The sequence below is a fragment of the Haliotis rufescens genome, unplaced genomic scaffold (genome assembly GCF_023055435.1).
Source record: "Haliotis rufescens isolate VD_foot unplaced genomic scaffold, xgHalRufe1.0.p SCAF_16, whole genome shotgun sequence".
Classification (NCBI taxonomy): domain Eukaryota; kingdom Metazoa; phylum Mollusca; class Gastropoda; order Lepetellida; family Haliotidae; genus Haliotis; species Haliotis rufescens.
The window spans coordinates 14,470,782-14,488,623 of record NW_025963846.1 but is presented as its reverse complement, the minus strand read 5'-3'; the positions used below and the strand labels follow the sequence as shown (position 1 = coordinate 14,488,623).

Sequence of the window (17,842 nt, the reverse complement as noted above, 5' to 3'; positions counted from 1 at the left end):
ATGCTTGTCGCAAGAGTGTGGATTGGTGCTCATGATATCAATCACTGAATTCTCTGGTCTAGACTTGATTATACATAGATCACTGTCATATAGCTGGATTATCGCTGAGTGTTGCAATAAACAACAAACAAACAAACATTCACCCTGACAGCTAATCTGTAATCCTCGTAGCTCACTGGTTATTCTGAATCTGTCTGAACCCTTATGCCCCACTTTCACTACGACCACGAATATCCCAAATCACCCCGAATCGGAAACTTTCGAAATTCGTGATGATTCAGCCAGTAATAACTTTTGTGGCTAATTCGGTTGAAAAATATGAAGAATGCCAGGAATGGGTTAAGAAACATGTACGAATTACAAGATGCATGTACGGATCATGCACGAATTGTAAGAATCACTTACAACTAAGTTACGAATATGCCGAATGTTGTTCTTACTTAATTCTTACATGATTCATAGTTGACTTGGGACATTTGTGGCTGTTTCAGGAAGTTTTCGGGTTGAGGACAAGAAATTTTGGGAGCCACGAATCACTAAGAATAGCCAAGAATGTAAAAGAATTGATTACGAAGCTGTTACGGGACATAAGAATTAATTACAAATGGATTACGATAAAGCAGTGAAATTGCAATTCGGGGACCCTTCCACCAAAGTTTTTGACAAACAAAAACTTTCTCCCCGATTTGACAAACTCCTGCGAACTGTACAAATGTTTGGGAATCAAATAAGATTCATTTAGGAACTTCAAGAAATGATTGAGATTTATCTACAAACATGAAAAATTTCCTATTCGGGGTGATTCGGGTTATTCGCGGTCGTAGTGAAACTGGGGCATGAGGTCAGGAACAGCCACAACGGAACTTTGACTCAGTCTGTCCAGCAGTTCTCGAAGTGGGGGAGGATGTTTTGATGCCACCTTCAGCATCATTCAGACATATCAAGGCAGTTCATACCAACAAAGAGCTTCACACATATACCCATGTGGGAAATTGAACCGGATCATCAACACAAATGCTTTAACCAACCACCCTCTCCTGAAAAAAAAGTTGAGTTCTGGAAAACAATCTCCTCAACAAGGAAGAGTATGTATGGATGTCAACGTCTTTATTATGAGGAACACAACATTTCAGAGTATATACTCCGAAATGTTGTGTTCCTCATAATAAAGAAGTTGACATCCATAAAAACTCTTCCTTATGTGTATCACATCTAAATGCCTTTCAAAGACTTAATCTCCTCAACATATGAGCACGCAATGCCTATAAGAAAGTGGTCAAACATAAATTTGGGATAACACTTTCTCAGTAAAGTACAGATTCTAGAACTTTTAGGGGTTGAGTCCCATCCTCAACATACACCTAAAGTGAGGAGGTAGCCAAAACAACCCCTCCAGATATATAGAGGCAGAGGGGCGGTCGGGTAGCCTAGTGGTTAAAGCGTCCACTCGTCACGTCGAAGACCCGGGTTCGATTCCCGACATGGGTACAATGTGTGAAGCCCATTTCTGGTGTCCCCCGCCGTGATATTGCTGGAATATTGCTAAAAGCGGCGTAAAACCATACTCACTCACTCACTATAGAGGCAGACTGATCCACTATCAGAGAGTTGTCGCCTAACTAAGAAAGGCAGTAACCAAGGCAGTTTAACCATGGTCCAAATGACTAAAGTCACCAACATAGGCATAAATTGACAGAGGCGAAAAATCTTCATATTTGTTTTTACAATCTTGGAATATAAATATATTACAAAATTGTAAAGGAAAAATCCCAGGAGTTCTTTTTATCCAAAGGTTGTAGGTGACTGCCCTACCTTCACACAGTCTCTTGTCCTCGGCCAACTGGAAGCCACGATTACAGGAGCAGAAGTAGGAGCCGATGACGTTCACGCAGCTGTGGTGGCAGATGTTGGGGGTCTGACACTCATCGATGTCTGAAACAACATCACATAACAGCATTCAAGACACTCATCGATGTCTGAAACATCATCACATAACACCATTCAAGACACTCATCGATGTCTGAAACAACATCACATAACAGCATTCAAGACACTCATCTATGTCTGAAACAACATCACATAACAGCATTCAAGACACTCATCTATGTCTGAAACAACATCACATAACACCATTCAAGACACTCATCGATGTCTGAAACAACATCACATAACACCATTCAAGACACTCATCGATGTCTGAAACATCATCACATAACAGCATTCAAGACACTCATCTATGTCTGAAACAACATCACATAACAGCATTCAAGACACTCATCTATGTCTGAAACAACATCACATAACACCATTCAAGACACTCATCTATGTCTGAAACAACATCACATAACAGCATTCAAGACACTCATCTATGTCTGAAACAACATCACATAACAGCATTCAAGACACTCATCGATGTCTGAAACAACATCACATAACACCATTCAAGACACTCATCGATGTCTGAAACAACATCACATTCAACACCGTCACTGATAGACAGTTAATAATCACCGAAACAACTTCAAAAGGCTATTAATAAAAGTCATTATTTCGGTGGCTTTGATTTATTTAGTGATACTGTTGAATGCACATTTCCAAGAGCTTTCCATGTATCTATCACACATGGTGTGGTTTCCAAAAGGGGTCACATGACCAGCCCCTAATGCATTATGTTCGGAAATTTAATCCGATTTCAATATGCAGAGTGAGTTAGGTTTATACAGCATTAAAAAGTGTTTCAGTTACATCACTCCGTGTCAGGAGAGAGGAAAGCCTCATGATGCAGGTAGTAGAGATAGATGTGAAACCCCAATACAGGGCTGACAAAAAACAAGGACTATTTACTCAAAAACATATGTCTTCTCCCCTCCCCCCTCCTTTTTTTTGCTCAGTAAAGGATGGGAATACGCCAATGCCAACAGAACCCAAGCCAAAAACGATATGTGCCTCCTCCCTTTCAGGATGTATGTGGGGGGGGCATGTAATTATAATGAAGGCACATCTCGAACCCTTTCCCCTACAATGTCAAGAACAAATCTGGATCTAACAAGGTTCGCTCAGATTTGATCATTAATATACTACTGAGCACTGTCCACATAGTGGACCACTGACCATGTAGTGGCCCACATAGCACTGACCACTGACCACTGACCACTGACCTGAACAGCTTCCCTGACCGTCGCCCTGTAGACCCTCCTTGCACTGGCAGGTGTAGCTGCCGGGTGTGTTGGCGCACCGGGAGTTGGAGGGGCAGATCGCCGCACCGTACGCACACTCGTCCACATCTGACAACAACGACGTGAGACTACACTCAAGAATCAACAGCTATAGAATCATGTAACTAGGCTCTGATCAAAGCTAAGTGTCTATGTCCTTTGCTGATAATATTATGGAATACAAAAACTGTCGATAGAAGTGTACAAATCCTCAGCAAGCCTTAGGAGCTTTTATCAATTTGTGTTCGATATGAAAAGACATGAGGGTGAGATTCACATGAGGGTGAGATTCCACATGAGGGTGAGATTCCACATGAGGGTGAGATTCCACATGAGGGTGAGATTCCACATGAGGGTGAGATTCCACATGAGGGTGAGATTTACATGAGGGTGAGATTCCACATGAGGGTGAGATTCACATGAGGGTGAGATTCATATGAGGGTGAACTTTGAATGAGGGTGGGAAGGATTGGACTGATTGGGTTGGCGGTGTCTGATGTTACACTGACCGGTGCACCTGCCGCCGGCACTGGTGCGGTATCCGCGGGGGCACTGACAGAAGTAACTGCCCTGTCTGTTGACACACTGTTGGTCCGACCCACACCGGTCACTTCCTTTATCGCACTCATCAATGTCTGCCAACAGAAGAACACAATGGTTCAAATAAAATATTTAGTGGTCATTTTCTGACATTTTCCTTCTTTAGGCCAAACAATTAAATTACATGTTTTACACATCCACACCTCTCACTTTTTAGCCCCAAAATACAGAAATTCTGTAACCTGTCTGGTCACCTTTTATCTCATTTTTATTGAATATGTTTGTTCTCATCAGCCTGCTCTGAAGCATCTTCCCGAGGCAAGGGAGTTAACTGACTAAAAGTTTAGTTTGCCAAACTAGGCTGGAATTTCTTGGCTCGATCATAGCGCCACCAGTGGCTATTACGAGTTATGTCCCTTCTCTGTCCCTCCCATTGACCAATCATATTCCACGTATCATATCACGAAATAAAACAAAATGATAGCATTTTCCCCAAAGAAATGAAGCCCAAAAGATCGGTGTGTAGTTATACACAAGTACATATGTTGATAGACACAATGTACTAATGCATTCAGTCATTAAATTTTGTATTATCAAAAGTGATCTTTAGTTGTATTTGTTTCCCTCCTAACTTGTGGTATTTGGGTGAAACAAGGAATTAAATTTTCCCGACCTTTATCATACATAATTCTAAACAGAGAATGGCATGTGACATATTGACTGGAAATCAATGATTCATTCAGAATATCCGATAGATAGAAAATGTAGAAATATCCAGTTTCTTGTATCCTATCTTCAATGACAGACAATACCCATATACTCCATCTTTACAAAAACAATAATATGGCACAAAATTGATATTTTCTGTGTCTGGCATTATTAAATGATGCAGACAGAGCGATTATTGCATCCTGGTTCTTCAAGAAGTGGTCTATCAACAGAAACTCCATCATTGCAACATAAGTTGTTAGTTTGTCTAACACCTCACTCAGCATGGAACCTGCCAATAACTTAGTCAATCTCATTAAAATCAGATCTTAGTTCTCGCTACCACTAAACAAAGATCTGAGGACATCCCATTTCGGGTCACGTCAGACCGACCTTGCGCGAACTTTGACCTACCAATGGAATGACCAATCAGAAGGCAGCTTTCTCGTGCTTTACGACACTAATTTCAAATTGGCGACTACGCTTCGAAACATATTTTGACAAATTCTCGATTACAGATTTAAAACAGATTTAAAACCCGAATCTAGATGGTTTAGATTGTATGGATTCTGTCGTTAAACCTGTAACTATTGTTCCCAATTTAAGTTTTCGAGGTTGCATGATTAGAAATCACATTCCGACTGTCCCTTTCATAATCTGGTAAGCGATGCTCGGATGAAAGGTCATTCTGACATGACCCCTAATGGGATGTTCTCAGATCTTTGTTTAGCGGTAGCGAGAACTGAGGTCTGATTTTAATGAGATTGATAACTTAGTATGTCCACTTGTCTCACACATCAGATTACATGCTCACCAGGACTTTGTTTCCCTTTATACTGAAACTACCGGGTACCTACCTACACATCGGCCACCATCAGCAGGTTCAAACCCAGGAGGGCAGTTGAGAGTGCTCCGACAGGTATAGGAACCGACAGTGTTCATGCACTGCTGGAAGTTTCCACAGATGTTGGAGTATTCCCTGCACTCGTTGACGTCTGCACACACAACATGAACAGTCAGGGTCTTGAAGTCTTGAATGGCATTTAGAAGCGATACACATTCGAGAGAGAATTTATGGATGTCAACTTCTCTTGTTAAGTTTCCACCTTTGTTATCTTATTACTTTTGTTGTTGTTTACAGGTACTAGGGCTGGGACGAGTCTAAATTTACTACCCGGGTACCCACACCCCTATTACCCAACCCTACCCGGGTACCTGCTGTAGGTCTCAAGAGGTAGGTACAAACTGTGCGATTGGGAAAAGTTTGCCTGTAGCTCCGGTAAAATGTGTTGAGATACATGTATGAAATGATCTGGTGTATACACTGAAGTTGACTGAAGTTTTATTTTTATTCAAACATTTAAAAGTCAGAAGGAATGAGCGTAGTAGTCAGGAAGAACTGCGAACATTAGTGACTTGTAGTTTAAACATAGAGTTTTAGATACCTTTTGTCATTGAACAATATATCACGTGACTAACCACGGGTCCAGGTAGCCCTGTGGGTACCAGGGTCCTACTCAGTACCCACCCGACCCGAGTACCCGAGTTACCCGTCCCAGCCCTAACAGATACATATATATGTTCGCATCCTAGCATTCATTCACCAGATGAAGGAGTAAGCATGAACGCCAAAACGTTGTGTTCCTCATAATGAAGAAGATGACATCTATATATTCTCTCTCTTCTCTCATGTCATACTTCCTGCATATGAACATCTACCTTCTGGGCTGTGAAACCACAAACAAGAACAGGATCCACTAGCAGCTTTAGAAGTTGGCAAAAGTTCTATAGTCCTTGCCAAACTGGCCAACAGTTAAGGAATCATAAGGACTAGTAGAATATTGCCCTTTTTAAGGGTTTTGCTACATGTTATCATTATAAGGACTAGTGGACGAAAACTGTTAGCTTCTACCGCTGACTAGTCCCTTTTCCCAGGAAGTATCAAGCTTCTCAACCAATATTTCAGTGTGAACATCTAACACAAATGCAGCACTAGTGACATTTCTCACAGGATATCATGTATCTGTAAAGTTTGCATACATCATGTTGCTTGCTGCTGAGTATAATGGAAAACAAATTTCCCTCAGGATAAATACTTTCCCATTATCTTATCTAAAAACACCTCTATACTGCTCGTCGCCATTGACAAACACGCTATATCTGATGACATGATTTACAAAAACCGAGACAGAGTTGGTCTGCTGGCATACTAATTAAGTGTTCTGGTAGCTCATGAACTGTTAATGACTGCCAATGTAAGAGTGGAAAAACTGTGATTGATCTCTCAGCTTTGATAAACATTTAAAACCAGTTGTTGGTCATGGTTTAGAATGTGGTAAAACACAAAACGTTTTAGCTCTATTGTATCTATATTAACATGGATTTATTGTCATGCGATTACTTTGTAGATCAGTCTATGGAATATCGTTACTTCTTTGAATGAGTGTTCATAATTGTATCAAGTGAGGCATATTTGCATTTTTCTTAAATACTCAATACTTTTAAATTCTTTGAATGTGTCCCAACTCATGACATGAGGAGATTATTTCATGCAGTGCCCTGGCCTCATCATGAATCATGACCTGACTTACCGACACAGTTGCCATTAGGCCCTGGCCTAAAGCCCCTCCGACACGAGATCCTCTCACATGCTCCCCGAGCAGGATTGAAGCGGGACCCCTCAGGGCACGTCTTGGGCACACACCTGAAGGAACCGTTGGTGTTCTGACATTCATAGCCGCCCCCACAGTTGTCGATTTTCAGGGTGCACTCGTCAGTGTCTGGAAGGACACAATGAGGCACTCACATACTTGTAAGGTTCCAAAGAAATGGTGAGGTTCTCACTATCCATATTTGTGTCACATTTCACAGAGGTACCTATTGACGCATCTGTAAGTCTATCTCAAAGCTTATCAACACAGTAACTGTCAACACAGCTTTGGCTCTGTGTCTGAGTGTATCACAGGTACCTACCCACACATCTCTGGATCACTGCGTCTGAGTGTATCACCATGACCTACGTACCAACACATCTCTGGCTCTCTGTGTCAAGAATGTAGCCTGTTCCACAGGTACCTACCCACACATCTCTGGCTCTCTGTGTCTGAGTGTATCACTCCCGCACAGGTACCTACCAACACATCTCTGGCTGTCTGTGTCAAGAATGTAGCCTGTTCCACAGGTACCTACCCACACATCTCTGGCTCTCTGTGTCTGAGTGTATCACTCCCACACAGGTACCTACCAACACATCTCTGGCTCTCTGTGTCAAGAATGTAGCCTGTTCCACAGGTACCTACCCACACATCTCTGGCTCTCTGTGTCTGAGTGTATCACTCCCGCACAGGTACCTACCAACACATCTCTGGCTCTCTGTGTCGAGAGTGTAGCCTGTTCCACAGGTACCTACCCACACATCTCTGGCTCTCTGCGTCTGAGTGTATCACTCCCGCACAGGTACCTACCCACACATCTCTGGCTCTCTGTGTCGAGAGTGTAGCCTGTTCCACAAGTACCTACCCACACATCTCTGGCTCTCTGTGTCTGAGTGTATCACTCCCGCACAGGTACCTACCAACACATCTCTGGCTCTCTGTGTCTGAATGTATCACTCCCGCACAGGTACCTACCCACACATCTCTGGCTCTCTGTGTCGAGAGTGTATCACTCCCGCACAGGTACCTACCCACACATCTCTGGCTCTCTGTGTCTGAGTGTATCACTCCCGCACAGGTACCTACCAACACATCTCTGGCTCTCTGTGTCAAGAGTGTATCACACCCGCACAGGTACCTACCAACACATCTCTGGCTCTCTGTGTCGAGAGTGTAGCCTGTTCCACAGGAATAGATTCTTCGACACATGTAGGACCCCACCTTGTTCTCACACCTCTCCCCTGACTGACAGTGGTAGGCCCCTGTCGCACACTCATTGATGTCTGCAACACAAGGAGCCAGGCATGTACAAACCAAACACATCAAGTGTACAATTCTATAACTTATTTAAGATTGTATGTGAACTATAATTTTTAAACGTATTGTTTAAGTACTCAAAAGCGAAATGAAATGAAAAAGAATTAAAAAATTAACAAAACCTGTGTGACAAAACTAATAAATTCTAGTAAAATGTTTTATACATGGTAATCGCTTACGATTTTATCAAAGCAACACATATATGCTTTTCCTAACTTACAAATAACAATGCAACAGCACTGGTACAACATTATTTGTTTGTTGCGTAAAGCTGCACTCAGCAGTATTCAAGATATGTAAATAATCAAGCCTGTAAGTAATCACGTCTGGAACAGATAATCCAGTGGCTGATATTATGAGCAACATAAAACGCCGTGGGAGTACAATGACAATCGAGTCAATAACCTGGTAATTCATTCCATTGTGTCACCTCTTACGACCAGCATAGGTTGCTGCAACCAATTTTCACCTGGAATCCCCATGGGGATACAACATACAAGACGCACATGATAGATAGAAATACTTTCCTTCTGAACATGCTGAAGGTCGGCACAAAGTAACACTGAAGCACATCTGACCAACTGGCCAAGGGGGGAATCCAACAATCACGTCATCAATACAAACTGGATAAGCTTGGTTAAAACAACTACATTCAGTTTTTACTTGATGCACGAGACAGTTCAGCAACACATGTCAGCGACACACAGGTCATGCTGCTGCTCACTGGAGTGTGAGTGAGTGAGTTGGGTTTAAAGCCACTTTTAACAGTATTCCAGTTATATCGCGGCGTGTCAGCTTAATGTGGGAGGAAAGCCCGGAGTGATGCAGGTCTCAGACGTTTACCACTTCGGTGAAACCCACGAACACAGGTATGGTGCTGACAAACCTAGAAACATAATCGGGGCAAACCGGGATTCGAACCCACAATCACAGATTTCTGGCATAGCCAAGGGACACAACTCTGTACAGTGAATTGTAGCGCCTTACATGACTGGGCCACCCGTGCCCCCGCAGCTCATTGGAAGCCATGACAGATGGTGTACACAAAACCAAAGATGTCATGTGACAATGGAAGTCATGGCATATGATTACACAAAACAGGAGATGCCTGATAAGAAGATGGAAATCATGGTAGATGATGTATAGAAGCCATGACAGGTGATGTACACCAACAAATAGAGAATCTCACCCAAGTGTCTTTGGATAACAAATATATCAACACGAGTTGATAAAAGTGGGAAAACTCCGAGGCTTGCCAAGGATTTTTTCCACTTTTTTCAACTCGTGTTGATATATTTGATAGCAAAAGACACTCGGACGAGATTCTCTATATAAGACCATGACACAATGAATACTACCATTTGCAGATGAAATCATGTACATCCTGTTCAACAGAAACTTTATTTATCAGAGTCACAATAGTTTTTCAAAACAGACAGTCAGTGGTCAAAATATCAACAACAAAAAACACTCTTCAAATATCGCTGTGTTCTTGTAAGAATATATGGTCCATAGGATGATAAACTTTCAAATTCTCTATCTTCCTTTCAGCATATTTTTAAAATGTGACAGGAATGTAAAAAATGTCAGAGCCTTCACATGAGGACAAAGCTACACACTACCTGGAGTACCGGATGAGGCTGTGAACATTAAATAGTACAGGTTATTGAGCATGTTCCTCTTATCTTCGAAGGGCACATCTTTATGAGAAAATGACGTTAACTGACTGTAAAAGTCCAGTTTCCACGCTTGCCGAACTAGGCTGGAATTCTAAAGTTACATTTTGGCTGGACTAACGAGTCTTTGCATAGTCTAATCAAAATCACACAATGAACTAGACAAAAACTAGCATTTTAGATATTTTCCAAATCTTTTCATGTTTTTAAACAAGGTGCTCAAATGCTCTGCAGCATTTTGCGAGATAAGACCCGTTTTATTACAATACAGATCTTGATTATCGATCAGATCATCTCGACTGTGCCCCGTCCTTTTTGTTTGAAGCAAATGCAAGTGCTATGAAAACTGGAATCTGATTGGTCAATAGAAGGGACAAAGAAGGTACATAACTCGTAATATCCACTGGTTGTGCTACGATTGAGCCATGAAATTCCAGTGTAGTTTGACAAGGGTGGGAACTGTTCCATTGTAGTCAGTTAACACCCTTGCCTCAGATGAGTAAGGCATGGAAGCAATTTGCGATTGTTTATTCATAAGCATGATTATCAGGTCAGGTTCTAAAGAAGACCTCGATTTTTTTTGGATGGGTCGGCAGATCCCTAAAGAAAATCAAACAAAAACAGCTAAGTTAAAGAATATGTTGCTGATGCACTGTAGCAGAGCACACACATGTCAAGCATCATACACAATATATCAAATCACACACACTGTGTTAGCAAGCTCCTCGCAGCGATAGCCCGTTCACGGAGCTCTCTATTCTATCGCTGCCACCAGTCAAAACTTCCCACAGTGATAGGTCACCCCAACCAGGCTTGGAGTTGAACTCGCAACCGAATGACCGTTATGTTTACAAACAAGTGACCGAATACACTTACCCCTGCTAAATTACTTTCTTTGTTTGGCAATTTGAATTTCTATTTCATTAAAACTATCATGTTATTGATATAGTGAGTATGTAAGGGAGAAGTTGGTTGATTTTCCGTCTAGTTAGTCTGCAATCTCGAACCAATCTGATTATACAACAAAGTAAATTCATCTGGAAAACATGGTCAGTCGTAAACCTTTTCAAAATTCACTATGATGGCATTCCCAAAGACATAAACAAAAGTATGAATGTTACTGCATTTGGGGTTAGAGGCCAATTTTCTTGTAATGGCCGCACCCACACTGGTGGCAGCGATGTTACCGCGAGTGTAACGAAAGTGTCACGCGCTGGGAAGGAGCTTGACTGTGTTAGCAGTAAACCACACAGTAACCAACATGCAGCTAACATGGTCAGTACATTGAACCCACTGACAAACCCTCTTAGGCTTTCATATGTAAAAACACTGTTTCAGGAAATTAGTCTCTTCATCATACCTGTCAGACAGGCATGGAGGTACTGGCACTGAGACACACAGCAAGGATCATAAACAGGTGGCACAAATATTAGCAAGGCCAGATGTTTGTCAATGGTTACATGAATAAAAATTCTGAAAATTGACCTTTCATTGTTTTCATGCATTTTTCCCAACATTCTGAGTGTGGTTATGCTGTTAATGTTAGCTGAAAGAATTCCACCTTTTCCAAATTCGAGAAGTCTTTATTGCAACCTAACTGTCCCGAACTGACCAGGACTATTCTCTGCCATGCCATGCTACATTGACACCACAGGGCAGGGAGCCACAGAGCCATGCCAGTCCACAGTACCGAGGCACTCTCCCTGGGTGATGTTGTAGTGGTAGCCCTCCACACAGTCGCACTTGTACGACCCGTTCAGGTTCACACAGATCTGGTTGTCTCCGTAACAAGAGTGCTGGTAGATTGTACACTCGTCAATGTCTTGAAACAGCAATACATAATCACTGTCATACTTGCAGCGCAGCTACATATTCATAAGGAGGGGTGTATTGACACGAAAGTATAGATTTGCTATGTCATGGTACATGTATTTAAACCATGATATGCAACCAAATTACTGCCAACCATCCTTGCAACCAAACTTGTCAAGGACTATCCATGTACATTTATAGACCTAAGATGCCAAAGACTGTCCCTAAAATCTCATTGACCTATAATGTCAGAGACTGTCCCTAAAATTTCATTGACCTAAAATGTCAAGGACTGTCCCTGAAACCTTATGGACCTATAATGTCAAGGGCCGTCCCTGAAACCTTATGGACCTATAATGTCAAGGACTGTCCCTGAAACCTTATGGCCCTAACATGTCAAGGACTGTCCCTGAAACCTTATGGACCTATAATGTCAAGGACTGTCCCTGAAACCTTATGGACCTATAATGTCAAGGACTGTCCCTGAAACCTTATGGCCCTAACATGTCAAGGACTGTCCCTGAAACCTTATGGACCTATAATGTCAAGGACTGTCCCTGAAACCTCATGGACCTAACATGTCAAGGGCTGTCCCTGAAACCTTATGGTCCTAACATGTCAAGGACAGTCCCTAAAAATCTTATGGACCTAACATGTCAAGGACTGTCACTGAAACACAATACTATTCAAATGGGCAAGAGGCAGCCCTGAAACATATGAAATGACATAAGAAATCCTGTAGTGATGCACGCTTAGATATTGACACTTTGATGAAACCCAACAGCTGACAAACCTAGAAACATAACCATGGTGAATGGATTCGAACCCACACGACCTTGGGTTTCTGACACACCTAAGGGATGCAACTCTACTAAACCATTTTGACACCTTAGACGATTGGGGCCATCTGTGCAGAACATTATAACCCTGGTTTCAAAAAGTAAAAAACAAAGTTTGTACAACAGTAGGTAAGACACTCACCTTCGCATCTTGCAGAGATGCTGTTGAAGCCGTAGCCAGGGGCACACTCCATCTTCTGTTCACAGACACCAGTAGTTGGGTTCTTGGTGTAGCCCGGGGGACACGTGGAGGGGGAGCACGTGTAGCGCCCCATCACATTGATGCATTCCTCATGTCGACCACATCTCGCATAGCCAAGGGCACATTCATCAATATCTGCAGGTTACAGGAATACATCCTCGTTTAAGTTTTATTCCAAAAACAATGAGTGCATTAGAACATATATCACTGTGTTTTCAATTTGGAGGTTCACAACTTAGATTTGATACCTACACAATTTCAAAGATGACCATGATTTATTACCAGGTTTTGTGACAGTTGTTTAATGTACAAACATGATGCATGTGTTATAACTATCTTACAGTTTCGACTTATAAATATACACTTTGAGTTCTGTTATCACAGAGAGCCAGGGACTTAAGGTCTCGCCCCAGCCTAACCCTAGCTAGGCTAGAAATGAGATCCAAACTTTCCGTCTCTCTGCGTCTCCCTTTGTTCCTAACTGGAACTGACTCTGGACCCTCTCTGGACCAGTCACATGACCAGGATTAAATAATTTAAGTAAACATTGTTATAAATATATATTGACATAGCTTGTTTAGGATGGCTGACAGCAAAGGTAATTAAAACAATGCAAAAAAGAATATATTAACAAAAAAAGCTCATATGGGGAATATCACCTGGCTGTTTAATAATGGCACTGAAGTGATTGACAAGTAATATAGATTCTAGACTCGGATTATGTATGGGACTCAATCCCCCAAAAGTCCTCAAATCTGTACTTTACTAAGAAAGTGTTATCCCAAATATAACATTTGTTACCTTTGACCACTTTGTAAATGGCATTGTGTATTCATAGATTCTAGACATTAACATTAATGCTTGTCATGAATTGGATGCCATGATACAGCTCTGACAAGCAGGGAATAATGTGGGTGTTTCTCACACAGGAAGCCATGCACTCTGGGACTCACCTGAGCATGTGGTCTGGTCGTCATTCAGCTGGTAGCCATCCATGCAGCTGCACATGACACCACTAGCATCTTCATCACACTGGTGTTCGCAGGGGTTGTTCTCCCCACAGTTGTAGGCCTCTACAGAGTGAGTGAGTGAGTGAGTGAGGTTACATCACAGTCAGAAACACTAGCCATGTAACAACATATTCATCCCCAATACTTCACAGGTTTGTAGACACTACATTCCTCCATCATCCTAGAACACGTGAGGCTGATTTGCAGTAGGGCTCAGACAAGTCAAAATTCACTACCTGGGTACCCGACACCATATTACCCTACGCTAACAACGTACCCACTTTAGGTCTCAAGAGTTGGGTACAAAATGTCTAAAATGGAAATTGTTTTACCGCAGCCCTGGCAAAAACTATTTAGATACACATACATGTACAACAGGTTCTGATCATGAATACACTGTTGTTGACTGAAGTTTAATCTTCACTCAATCCTATAAAAGTCAGAAGGAATGTGTGCATTGTTAGAAAGAATTGAGAACATTAGGGATTTGTAGTGTAACCATGGAGTTTTATTGTTATTGTCATTAAACAATATATCACGTGACTAACCACGAGTCCGAGCAGTCCTGTGGGTAACAGGTCCAACTCAGGGCCCCATTCCACAAAGCTATCGTAGCGCTAAGATGATCGTAACTCCCATACTTTAACACAGACTTACGAAAGACTTAGCGCTAAGATCGCTTTGTGGAACAGGGCCCTGGACCCATCCGACCTGAGTGTAGTCGCTCGTTTGAAACAACCAATCAACCACAGCCTGGGTCCATCAAGGAGAAAACCAGTGAGAGCTCTGACCAATAAGCGCTCAGATTACATCGCACAAACGGCACATTTCTTGTGCAACATGTGCTACAGCCTTGTGGACATCTACTCTACACACTACTTCAACATCAATAGGTTTTCAGACGTAAAAGACGACTATGATTGTCGTAAGAGGCGACTATGCTTGTTGTAAGAGGCGACTAACAGGATCGGGTGGTCAGGCTCGCTGACTTGGTTGATGCATGTCATCCTATCCCAATTGTGTGGATTGATTCTCATGATGTCAATCACAGGATTGTCTTATCCAGACTCGATTATTTACGCCGTCATATAGCTGAAATATTGCCAAGTGTGGCATTAAACAACAAAGAAACAAACTTTAACATCAAGCAATGATACGGTTCGCACAACAATCCTCCACAGGAGTAGCACTCTTTTGACTTTCATGACTTATACTCCGTCTTATTTCATTGCCAGACTTAAATAGACATGCATCACAACTACACCATAAAGCAATGTAACAGAGGAAAGTTGTACAAACACATGAAGTATTGGCGATTCCCTATTGAGAACAGATCAATCCCCCTACCCACATGGGCATTCGGGGAAATTGTAGATCATGGCTGCTATTACTTGTAATAATTAAAATAAATTAATTGCTGCTTAAATTAAATGACTCAGGAGTATGTTTCCGAGTCGTAAATATCATATATTTGTCATTACAACTGTACCACGCTTACTTAAAGTACTTCCTGCTTGGTGACCTCACTTCCATATTTTTCGGATCGTAATTTCTAGATTACCAGATTGGTTTATCGATAACACTATCAATTACTGGTATATGATAACATTATATGTCGTATTATCACTTGAATAGTACTACTGGTTTCATTATCAGTATCGATGCAAGTTTCAGACCACCATCATATAGTTGGAATATTGCTGAGTGTGGTGTAATACAACAAACAAACAAATCCAATGTTGGTGACACACTCATGCAACATGGAGCAAGATCACACAGAACCTACTGGAGTTAAACCAAGAGGAAACACACACATGTTTGTAACACAGAACTAATGCAGATGTTTATAAAATGATATTCATATAAACAAGCAAACCAATTCTTTCAAAATATATCAACTCGCACAATCGTTAAAGAGGCAATATGCTAACACACATTCACAAAACCTGAACTTCCATAAAACCAGATGTGATATGGGTAACTTACAAACCAAATTGCAAGTCTGTAAACTGAAAAATACAATCCACATTAGGACAAGGCTGATGTACTTATGATATTTTAATTATTAATGAGAAACAAGCTGGTTCTGCATTCACTCAAGTGATTCCAAGGGGTGTCAAAATGGTGTCATCTACCTCTACAAATGTCAATGATTTTGTCACCCTCGCTATGAATACAACCTAAATATGATTGGGATCCTTTATGACATTCCTGTATCCATACCTGACAGTTATACAATTTTAAAGTTTCATGTAACATTTGTTTTAAAACAGGTGCTATTATAGAATCTATTTGCCTACCTAGAGTAGAATAAAACTAGACACATCACAAGAAAAACTATTTAGTTGAACTTCCTGGAGCCATACTTTACAGTTTTACAATTTTACAGTTTCATGTAACATTTGTTTTAAAACGGGTGCGCTAAAAGAATCTGTTTGCCTACCTATAGTATCATAAAACTAGATACATCACAAGAAAAACTATTTAGTTGAAATTCCTGGATCCATACCTTACAGTTGTACAATTTTACAAATTCATGCAATATTTTGTGAAAGATGGCTGCAATTATGGAATCATTTTGCCACTCAATAGAATAGTAAAACTAGATACATATCAAGAAAAATGATTTAGTATTTACATATTTACGCATGCCTCTTTGATCCTTAGGATTATTTGTGTTTGGGTTAGGGTAGGTAGGTTATCTGCAACTCTATCTTTAACCCTTGGATCCTTGAATGAAAATGGCAGCAAACATATTCTATAGCGGCTCAGTACAGTGCTTTCTTGAACTATCAAGGAAATGTTCTGTTACGAGTTTCAGTTTTTTAAGATACATAACCACCCTGCCTGGGAAAAAGTACCAGAAATGTACTTAGTCCACACTAGCAATGAAAGCAGCATGGACTCTTCACAGTCACATGGTTCCAAATGGAAATGTTACAGCTAAGCTACCCTGCTGACATTGCTCTAGAACCCGTGGGGATTCCGGCTTGGAATAAGTCCCTAGCAACCTATATTTGTCAGTGAGCAAATGATCATATGGTCAGTCTCTGTGACTTGATAGATTGTGTGTCATTGTACCCTGATGGCATGAATCGTTGCCTACAATATTAATCACTGGATTGTCTGGTTCAGACTTGATTATTTACAGGCCGCCATCATATGGCTGGAATAGTGCTGAGTGCAGTGTTAAACAAAAACCAAACAAACCAAGCCATGGCTTAAGATATTTTGAAAAACCTCATTACTATAAAAAAATTAAAAAAATTTACTTCATTAGTTGCTTCAACCTTCATATGGGCCTATTATATCTTTTCTCTCAAAAGTTCAACACAGAATCATAATCACCTTGGACATCCTTCAGTCTACATGTGCGGCCATCAGCGTCCAGTATGTAGCCCTCACTACACTCACAGCGGAAACTGCCAGGAGTGTTCACACAACGCTGGGAACACAGCTTATTGGGGAACAGTGCACACTCATCCTTGTCATCTTCCCCTTGGTCTCCGATCCCGTTACCTGGAATACCAGGCCCGATGTCCCCTACAGGCATTGTGGTCCATTAGTAAACACATTCACATGGGATTATCTATCCAGGCAGGGTTAATACTTCAAACGACAGGGCCAGAAAACTTTAAGAACAACTTCTTTCATGCTTTCCAAAACATATACTGAAAAAGAAATAGCTAGGGATCATCAATATTTTGGAGATATTTTTATGAAATTGTGTGCTTGGTCTTTACTAGGAAATAATATCCCAAAAAATATTTTTGATCCCTAACATTTCTGTTTAGCATAATACATGCCACAAACTAGAAATGTCTAAGACAGTAAGCCCACTTGTCTAAGGCACCATAACCTGACAAACA

General features: G+C 41.2%; 1 protein-coding gene across 4 annotated transcripts in view; it reads right to left on the bottom strand.

Moving 5' to 3' along the window:
• The window catches only part of LOC124136301 (fibulin-1-like), a 53,487-nt gene that overhangs the window by 14,032 nt on the left and 21,613 nt on the right, over positions 1 to 17,842 (bottom strand). For 2 of the 4 annotated variants that reach the window (XM_046502191.2, XM_046502200.2), the window contains exons 5-14: positions 17,322 to 17,516; positions 13,917 to 14,036; positions 12,904 to 13,098; positions 11,801 to 11,932; positions 8,260 to 8,400; positions 7,055 to 7,243; positions 5,321 to 5,458; positions 3,725 to 3,850; positions 3,159 to 3,284; positions 1,813 to 1,932 (exon numbers count right to left, since the gene is read on the bottom strand). In XM_046502191.2, coding sequence (XP_046358147.1) covers positions 1,813 to 1,932; positions 3,159 to 3,284; positions 3,725 to 3,850; positions 5,321 to 5,458; positions 7,055 to 7,243; positions 8,260 to 8,400; positions 11,801 to 11,932; positions 12,904 to 13,098; positions 13,917 to 14,036; positions 17,322 to 17,516 — 1,482 coding nt within the window. The remainder of the gene's footprint in view (positions 1 to 1,812; positions 1,933 to 3,158; positions 3,285 to 3,724; positions 3,851 to 5,320; positions 5,459 to 7,054; positions 7,244 to 8,259; positions 8,401 to 11,800; positions 11,933 to 12,903; positions 13,099 to 13,916; positions 14,037 to 17,321; positions 17,517 to 17,842) is intronic. The other 2 variants (XM_046502207.2, XM_046502215.2) reach the window with 2 other exon arrangements.